The sequence below is a fragment of the Penaeus chinensis genome, chromosome 3, assembly GCF_019202785.1.
Source record: "Penaeus chinensis breed Huanghai No. 1 chromosome 3, ASM1920278v2, whole genome shotgun sequence".
Taxonomy (NCBI): Eukaryota; Metazoa; Arthropoda; class Malacostraca; order Decapoda; family Penaeidae; genus Penaeus; species Penaeus chinensis.
Genome location: NC_061821.1, coordinates 21,025,037 through 21,035,036, shown reverse-complemented (window position 1 = coordinate 21,035,036; position 10,000 = coordinate 21,025,037). Strand labels below are relative to the sequence as shown.

At 34.9% G+C, this 10,000-nt stretch overlaps 1 protein-coding gene across 2 annotated transcripts in view; it reads left to right on the top strand.

Annotated features, from left to right (window-relative positions):
- LOC125043789 (rho GTPase-activating protein 27-like) overlaps window positions 1-10,000 on the top strand; it is a 17,838-nt gene that overhangs the window by 4,126 nt on the left and 3,712 nt on the right. Inside the window, exons 2-12 of one of the 2 annotated variants that reach the window (XM_047640097.1) lie at window positions 867-1,178; window positions 2,979-3,059; window positions 4,750-4,839; window positions 5,213-5,389; window positions 5,553-5,723; window positions 5,972-6,044; window positions 6,721-6,843; window positions 7,836-8,008; window positions 8,184-8,328; window positions 9,224-9,329; window positions 9,552-9,731. In XM_047640097.1, coding sequence (XP_047496053.1) covers window positions 867-1,178; window positions 2,979-3,059; window positions 4,750-4,839; window positions 5,213-5,389; window positions 5,553-5,723; window positions 5,972-6,044; window positions 6,721-6,843; window positions 7,836-8,008; window positions 8,184-8,328; window positions 9,224-9,329; window positions 9,552-9,731 — 1,631 coding nt within the window. Of the gene's footprint in view, window positions 1,179-2,978; window positions 3,060-4,749; window positions 4,840-5,212; window positions 5,390-5,552; window positions 5,724-5,971; window positions 6,045-6,720; window positions 6,844-7,835; window positions 8,009-8,183; window positions 8,329-9,223; window positions 9,330-9,551; window positions 9,732-10,000 lie in introns of both variants that reach the window. The other variant, XM_047640088.1, reaches the window with a different exon arrangement.

The window sequence follows — 10,000 nt, the reverse complement described above, 5'->3', positions numbered from 1 at the left end:
GAAGAGACCCACCGCTAAAACCTCCTCGGAAGTCAAAGCTCTCTGTGCAACCGTCACACAAGCTTCCAAGGGACCCAGATGTCATAGCCATATCTTCGCCAACCCTCCCGAACACTCCAGCTCGTATCATTATGACTCCACCAGACACGCCCTCAGTAACAGAAGCTGGTCAGAGAATGTCGACATTTGGTCACAATTCCAGCTTTTCCAGACCACGTGGACATACCAGGAGTAAGTCAGAGAGTGTGAAAATGGACATACCAACTACAAGGGAAACTAGTGATCAAGCATTGAAAATGGAAAAACTGAATTCAAAGCAAGACAGACGATCAAAGTCAATCACAAATCCATTACTGATTCCAAGCTCAATCCGACCAAAAACTCCAACCCCGCCAAGATCTCCTGTTGGATACGTAGAAAGGGACCAGCAAATGCGTGATAAGTCTACAAGTCACCTGAAGCTGGACAACATCAAAGAGGGAATAGGCAGAAGTAAAGAGGAACTGAGGATGGTGCTTGATTCTCCTCAGCCAGACTCCCTCCTCCTGCGTAATGCAAACACAGGCAGGGGAAAGAAGTATTTAGAGTTGGACTATAACCAGCCTAAAAGAAAGAGTGAAGGAAATTTGTTAGATGGAAACATTAGTCCAGTTGCAAAAGATCAGTATGACCAAATTGTGAAAGAACTTGCTTCCAGCATGTGTAGAGTTCGATTAAATGACAACAGTTGCAAAAGTAGAGATAATATTTCTCAGAATATAGATGCCAGTAGCAACCAGCTAAGAGAAGATGTGTCTTTAAAAGTTCATGCGGTAGAGGAAGGAGATAACAACAAACCTCATTCATGTTTTTCTGCAAAATCTCAGGTAAGGAAGTCCATGTTCATAAGTCATGATGAAGAGGACTCCATACTAGAGGATAAGCCACTCACGAGTGAGAGTGGTGAGGCGAGTGCCCGTGCATTTGGCACTGATGACGACACCCCTGGCCAGGGTGCCAGACGATTCTTCCCACCGTCCCCCCGTTGCTTAAGTCCAGATAATGGCTCTGGGACACACTCAGACAGGGAGGAATCCACATTTAGTGATGATACAGAGGGATCGACGTCTACCCTTCCTTGTCTGGGGATTGGAAGTGATCACTACAAGGAATTGAAGAGATCTCTTGACTCTGAGAAGGTAGTTCAAAGATTTAGCACTTGTGAATTTAACAATTTTGAACCTACTTTTTCATCTGATTAAATAATATTAAGTTTAAAGAATCAACTAATATAACTTTAATGGTTCAAATTTGGTAGATTCGCCATGAACATGTCTATACAACGCCTGACAAATGCTGCACGCTAGTAATTTCAGAATGGAGGTACAGAATTTGGCATAATGCCTGTATTTTTAAATTTCTGAGGTATCTAAGCCAAGGTAACACTGTAATTTACAATGTTATTCATTGATCTATGAATCTCTGACTCGAATTCCTAACCTGATTGCACTATTATTTTTTTCTCAGAAGCGCAAAATGGATGGAAAAAGTACCTTTCAAGCATACATTAGCTTATTTCCAGATTTGATCTTCAGCATATTGCTACTAAGTAACTAATAACTTAATGCTTCAGCTTTTTACAAAACTGTATAGAATGATTATAATTTAGCTGGTCTAAATCACTGCCATCTATGAAGTATATAATTTGTATTTTAAATAACATTAACAATTTAGATTTTTTTTGTGAGAGATTGCATTGATACTTATTATTTTTTCAGAAATTAATGGCTAGTCCAGTTTTCAAAGATTCTATATGAGATACTCAAAATGTCCAATTTATATCACAAACTGTATTTTGTGCTGATACATATTGAAGTATTTAAGAATTTTGTGGACAATTACTTAATTTTATGGAGTGAAGGGTAAATTGAATGAAGTTTGATTAATGGTTGGTAGGAAATTTTTAGTGAACTGGATTCAGTTCTAGATAGGTGCTAATGACTCTCCATGCACCAGATAGTATTTTCTACTAAGAGTCTCACAGATACAATTGATATGATACCACCTGAAACTTAAGTGCTTGGTTGAAGTCCAGTGTCTGATGTCCAGCACTGTAATGTAATAAGGAATTAAATAGGTATTCTCTAATTTGATTGGATGGGGAAAAGGGTTCCAGTTGCAGAGAAGAAGACACTCCTACTTTGAGCGATGTTGTTAAATTGAGCAGAAGTCAGATTTTTTATTCTGCTTTGTTATTATATGTATGTCTACCCCCTTTTTGGTGACTATTTATATCTGTCTGTTTTAGTCCTCTCAGTATAGAAAACCATAGGATTTTAGAATGTGTTCAGTGCATATTATTATTATTATTATACATATGTTACGTAACCATTGCCTAAACTTAGGTTTGATGTGGTGACTTAGATGTTGATATATCTGAATGCTACACTGAAAAGAGTAATAAATATATGGATGTGTTATGTTAATAGTATCTGATATTTCTCTTGAAGTGACAGACAGTGTTTTAGGTGACATATTTTCTTTGAGATGTGTTCAAGTTGCAATTTCACTGATCTTCAGCAGCAATTCTGATGGAATGAAAATAGTTCTTGCAAAATTACAATGTATATATTCTTTTATCGTTTGAATGATTATTCTGTAAAAACTAACGATGATGTAGCTGCTTCATGTCTTTAACTTAACTAACTAGGACTTTCTTTGCAATGCTTCCACACGTTTCATTAGCACGTGACTTGCAAAACAAATTAATAATTGTCTTTAACTTCTATGTGATTCTGTAGTTGCCGTTTAGTATTAAGACTGAAAATTTATAGTGCTCCCTTCTATGAGTACAATTTGCAGGTAGTTTGAGAAATAGTATGATTTAAAGAATTTATAAGACAAAATATTAACCTACTCAGAAAGAAAGATGTTGAGACAGTGAATTTTGAAAGATGTAAGCGTCCCTTTCTCAAACTAACACTGGTCTTTCTTTACAGTGGCTCGCAACTAACAATGATGATGGAAAGATTTATTACTATGAGGAGAGTGGCAGTAAGAGTCAGTGGAAACTACCTGAGGTATGTCTTGCACTGACCACTTGAGATGTGTGCATTGATCTTGGTCTTTGGTGTGGGAGGGGCATGCACTGATCAGAAGATACAGGTGGAAGGAAAAGGGATAGCAAGTTAATTCTTATTTGAATGTTAATTTACATACTCCACAAAGGTACTTTTAACTGAAGATCATGCAAGGAGTACCTTTTTGCATGACTTCAGCACTTACAGAGGTTGTGTAAGAGAATTTATATTTATTCTTGAACTTGAACATCTTTTAGTTGGCTTGCATCTTGTGTTAAATATATTATTGAAGGTGTGGGGTGGAGTAAGTAGATAGATTGTCAAGTATGAATTGTTAAGTAAGTAGGAAATTTTGCTTCTAAAGTTATTATGCTTTCTGCATATATTGTAGGGAAACATTATCTTTCTCAGCATAATGTAAAGATGCTGAGGAGCAGAAAGGCCTGTGAAGAATAATGTTACTAGGGTTATGGAGCTTCTTAAGTTTAGGGTAGCTTGGTATACATTTTTTGCTTGCTTTCCTTTTTCTATCTTCATTATAACTTTATATGGTATTTTTCCTGGAACAAGAATGAAAATTGAAACACTATCATTGCTAGGTACTATGGTGTAGAAAAGAATCTGAATCATTATAGGAAGTAGAATTGTTTATATTTCTTATTGAAAGTGGAAAGTACTTGATTGGGATTTTGCAAAGTTGTAAGATTTTAAAAGAAAGTTTTGATGAAAAATGGGAGATGGTATGAAATTAAGTTACTATAAATAGTCAAGTAAGCTCATCTTGAGTAGCATAGTTTCTTGTCAATGACTAGAGGTATGTTAATAAGATACAACTGCCAAGGGATCTTCAGTTAGTAGTTTGTAATTTATATGGGTATGTAGTACAAAAGTTGGTTTTTGTTTTTGACATAAGTGAAGAATCTTACAACTTTGTTACATTTGCGTGATGTAGAAGTACTACTTAAGCAAACTGCTTACTCTGAAATGATGAAATTGAATATACTGTATGTTCTTATTGGGTACCTCAGTTGTGATACATGAGTTTAGACAAGCAACAGCAGGTTAAACACATAGCAAAAAATTAGAATTCATGTTTGCTTTACTCTTGCTTTCCTTTATGCTTCATGGTGATGGAAACATGGCTGAAGGACATCTTACTGTCTCTACTGTAAGTTTTCTACTTATTGCTGCTTTTTACATTTAATACCATTTATGGCTATAAGGACAGAAGGCATTTTTTTGTGCATGCAGTCACTCCTCAACAGATGGATTATGGCTTTTGACAGTTGATTGTAAAGGGGATATGCTTATTCTTAGAAGTGGTAGAAAAATCCATTATAACAGATAGCAGGTGAATGAGTGGAAAAGCTATTTGTAGAAATAAGATTTTTAAAGATATACATATATACATATATACATATATACATATATACATATATACATATATACATATATACATATATACATATATACATATATACATATATACATATATACATATATACATATATACTTATATACTTATATACTTATATACATATATACATATATACATATATACATATATACATATAAATGTGTATTTTTTTTTCTGGTAGATTACATTTTCAACTATTTTTTGGGTAGATTACATTTTCAACTATTTTTTGAGATTTGACATGAAGCAGTCAATTTTTTCTCCAATTTTCAGCTTGATTCCTTTGATGAGTTTGATATAAGGGATGGCCAACAGACTTCAACTCTGGAGAGCCAGAGGGTGTCCTTAGTTACTGAAAACTTGGTAAGTATTGGTGGTTATAAAGAAATTTACATCAAAGTCAACTTCTAAGTGTGGTACTTTATTTCTCTTCTCATGTAATTCAACTTGTTGTCATCTTTTTTTTTTTCTTTCTTTCTTTCTTTCTTTCTTTCTTTCTTTCTTTCTTTCTTTCTTTCTTTCTTTCTTTCTTTCTTTCTTTCTTTCTTTCTTTCTTTCTTTCTTTCTTTCTTTCTTTCTTTCTTTCTTTCTTTCTTTCTTTCTTTCTTTCTTTTTTCTTTCTTTCTTTTTTGAAGTTTAATTTAGTTTAGTTTAGTTTGGCATTGGAAGATTCAACTGTGTATGTATTTTTGTGTGGAAAAGGTACGCAAAATTACAAAGTTCATTTCCTCTACAGGCTGAGCTAAGTAAGAACATTGTCAAAGAAGGATTCATGCAGAGAACGTTCATTTTGAAAGAGGGAAAGAAGGTGCGCAAAAATTGGACCTCCTCTTATGCTCGTTACATTGTCAGTTCTTTCAATTCTGGATCACAAGGACTTATACACTTTTCTAAGACGAAGGATGATGACAAGGTAAGACTGTCGATTTTACCTCCCTGGAAATTGTGATAAAGGTTCTTACTTTGGTAATAGTTTAAGGTGATTAACCTGTTTTTAAGAATACTATTTTATTTTTTGATTTTTTAATATATATATATATATTTTTTTTTTTTTTTTTTTTTCTTTTTTTTTGCAGAAAGCTGAAATATTTGATTTCATTCCACCATGTTCCCTTGACCTTTCCAATGACAAGAAAACAAGTAGGCAGCAAGTCATTGCTTTACGCAATGGCCAAGACACAGAAGTACTACTTCAGTTTGAAGATCGAGACATTGAGAATGAATGGCACAAAGTTCTGGTTGATCATGTGAGTAGTTGGTTGCAATTATTTTTGTGACTTAAATAGCTATTTAAGTCACAAGTCACATGTTTTGGTATTTGTACATGTGCACTTGTGATCATGCATGCATGCTTTCTCGTGTGCGTGCGTGCGTGCGTGCGTGCGTGCGTGCGTGCGTGCGTGCGTGCGTGCGTGCGTGCTTGTGGTGTATTTTCATTTTCTTTTTCTTTTTCTTATATATAATCTTCAGTTTTTTTGTTTTTTTTCCATACTAGGATGGAATGCAGCAGAATATGGCTTCAGTGGCAGAGAAGGAGGAGAAGAAAGGGAAGAAAGGCTCAGAGAAGAGTAAGGAAGTTTGTTGTCTTTACATTTTTCCTCGTTATGATTGTAGGGGCTTAGTAGACTATGACTTTTATTTCAAAGGAAATAGGAAATGTGCAGCAGTCCAGAATGATGAGCGAGATAGATAAAAAGTACAAGCTAACCAGAAATAGGGTTAAAGACTACACTCCTCTCCAAAGCTCATCAAAGCCTTTATTAATAGCTTGAGATTTTCCGGCATTATTCCCTGATGAATCCGTCCTATCCTGCTCGTAGGAAATTAATAGGCAGTGACTTCTAGGAAGTCCTCTCTCTTACTAATAGTTTCTGACGGTGCTGATTCACACACCACTTAATTTGATACTTCCTTTGGTTGTTGGGAGTCATTTGTTTATTGAAGTTATTTGGGTTGGTATTAAAGAAGTTGTATAAATAGGTCAGTAATTTGGGTTGTTCTTGTTATTGTTGAACTGCTTTCTTAATTTTTATTAATTTTTATTCTGTTTGTTTGTTTATAGTGTTATGATAGTTGTTAAGCTTGTTATTGTTATGCAGCAAGGTTAGAAATTTAGAAATTTGGAGCAGAACAGAATAGAATTGCAGCAAGTGAAGTTATGATTATTAATTTTTTTTTTGGTGTTAGGGTGATCTCTGAGATACAAATACAATTTCTATTTTGGGCAATTTCTCTCATCACCAGTGAAACGGGCAGCCAGTATTGAACAACTCGCTCCGGACAGCAAGGGCATCACTGATAAGTTGCTGAACTTCATCAAAAGACGACCCCTGAAGGAAACTCTGGAAAAGAAGGGGATTTATAAAGGTAGGGTGAATGTTTTTCTCTCCAAGGGAGGAAACAGGAAAGGTGATGTATCTATATCTGTCTGTAGATCTAAATTCGTATCTGCATCTTTATATGTGTTTGTTTTCATGTCAGTTCATTCTAAATCAGAATATAGCACTTTTAGGTTTGATATCTAGGAAAGTGAAGGAAATGTATTGCTCTGTCACTATTTACTCAATTCCGCTATGAAAATGTTGTGCTCATGTTTTATTTCTTTGTGAAATGTGTCTGCATATAGATGGCTCTTCTAGTGTTTAGCCACAAAGGAGTCAATTAGTAGACCTTGTTACCTTACCTAATTTCACCTTTCCTTGAATTGGTGGGAATTTTTTTTTTTTTTACTAATGCTATGAATATCGATGGTGTTATTTTTGTTACTGTAAGGTTATAGACATTAGTAACAGCAATAAAAGATAACGTGAAATATTTTTGAAAATCGAGGAAAAGGGTAAACAGGTGAGACAGGCAGTACTTGTAATTGGCTTATTGGTGACTTAGTACAAATTTGTAAAAACCATCAATAAAGTAAACTTACAGTAGGCATGACATATATACCATGTACATACCATGCCTGTTGGATTTGGGTTAACAAGTTATTCTCGGGGGAGTGATATCTAAAGATATTACTTGGTATGTATGATTCTTATATCTGTCATAAAGCTTTCTTAGAGAATAGTCCCCGTAAAAGATAGATATAATAATTTATTCGTCATTCAGGGACACCTCTTGGTTATGTTATCTAATGCCCTTACAAGGGAATAGACTTTGAGTCTTATAATGTATTATTTGTGTGTACTTGTGTGGGTGAGAGTTTCTTGATTTCTTACCATCTGCCTGATGACAGAAAATGTTTATATTTGTTTATATATATTTAAAAAAAAATGAAAAAGATTTTTATTCTTTGTCAACTGTAATATACGTTAGCATTTAATTATTTGGAAAGATTTTTACTGACTTTGTTCCATCAACAGAGGCTGTTTTTGGCAGCACGTTGTCAGAGTTACACGTACAAGACAAGACCACGATACCAATATTTGTTCTCCAGTGCATTAATCACATAGAAAAGTCTGTTGAGAATCTCCGTGCTGATGGCCTGTATAGGATATCCGGTAACGCTGCTCAGATCCAGAAAATTCGATATGAGGTGAGATTTTTTGTGTAATTGTTTCCTTCCCTCATTCAGTATGTGATGATTGATTGAAAGCAGCAGGCTTTTCCATGATCACTATTGAAGAAGAGAATATTTAGAGGATTAATTTTATATTCTTGTTATATGTAGAAGCAGATATATATTCTATAATATGATAATGAACTTGCAGGTGGCACAAAGGAACTATACCATCTTGAGCAGGGAGAAGGAAGTACACAACCTGTCGGGGGCTCTCAAACTCTTCTTCCGGGAGCTCAAGGAACCCCTCATTCCCTTTGCCAACTACCAGGACTTCATTCAAGCAACAGGCTCTGGTATGTTCGTTTCTCGAGGGCCTCTGCTTGTTCTTGTTAGGTTGAGAAAGGATTGAGACTTTAAGGGCCTTTTTCCCCCCCCATTTGCTTTATTTGGAGTGTGTCAATGACCATTTCTTTCTTTCATGCTCTCTTTTTAAGGGTGAATCTGTAATTGGTAAGTTTCATTCATATTGAATTCATTTTTGGTACTTGGTTCTTGGATAATTTGTGGATATGGTTGATAGTCAGTTTGTTAGAGATAGAACTCTAGTGGTAGAAAGATCTGTATTAAAAATAGGAAAAGTATAAATGATGAGCATGCATACTATTGGTGAAGTGAATCTTGCTTCAGTAAAAAGTACAAGTATCAGACACAGTAGTTTTATGTATGATGTAGTGGTAATATTTCTGTGCTGCTAGAGATGAGATCAGTAACCTAAGCCTTTTTTAAAGATGTGAGGGCATTTTCCTATAACTATGTCCTTTTAGGTAAGTAGCCTGCAGCACACATGCATGGCTGCTGTTTGTGTCAGTTTGTATTTTTGTATTGTATTGTTCTTTTTTAATCGTTCATTAACCAAAGTAGAACCTCATAATTGACTTCCACCACATACTATATAGATAGCCCTTCCCCTGTCAGGTACTATTAATGAGCATGATTTTAATGGTCCAAAGCACAATAGAAATTGTACTTAATTGTTTCCTGGATTTGCATGATATGAAATGTTGTTATCCTTCCACCCACCTTCTGCTACATGTTTTTGTTTCCTGAATATTTACTTTTACACTGTTTGATGTGGGGTTGAAATGAGTTGACTTATAAGTACATCATTTTGCAAAGGTTGAAGAGTAGGAAATTCAGCATTGATTTTTTTGGAACATTTGAATTTCACTTTTGAAATTTGACTTTCAGAGTACCGAAAAAAGAATCAGCAGGTTGAAAAGTTAACGAAAGCAGTGCGGCAGCTTCCTTTGGAAAACTATGATACCATGAAAGTCTTGTTGCAGCATTTGTTAAGGTAAGATGGGTTTTTAAACCTGTATGTCCATTCTGAGTGTTGTATCATTTATCTTTAAAATATCTCTACCTTGTTTATCAAACTTTGTACAGATTTTGTTTTTCTCTGAGTAAAGTTGGACTTTTATCATATAATAAAGTGTAATACTGATATTAGATAATGATTAGGATACCTGTTGACTTTCCCAGTGATTCAGATAAAAAAATTCTTTCCTTGTGACAGAGTGAGCGAATATGAAAGCGAGAATCGGATGAGTATATCAAACTTGGCCATCGTGTTTGGTCCATGCCTACTCTGGCCGAGAATCACCAATGCTCAAGACCTCATGACGGATGTGATGCTTCATAATCGCGTTATCGAAGGACTTTTATTAGATTACCAAAAGATATTTTCTTCCAAAAGGTGATTTGGGGTTTTCTTTAATGTCTTGTGGGTAGAGTGTTGTGACTTTTTTTTTTTTTTTTTTTAATTCTAGACACTGCTGTTGGGTGACACATATGAATGGTGAATACATGACAGTTGGCTTGTTCACCCGTGTGTGAAATTCTCGTCTTTTGAATCAGTCAAATTGCATAGAAAATTATTTGGATATAATCAGTGTGACTCAGAATAATCCGAATTAAACTTCCACACACAAACTGGATAACTTGTTCTCTATCTCTATCTCTCTC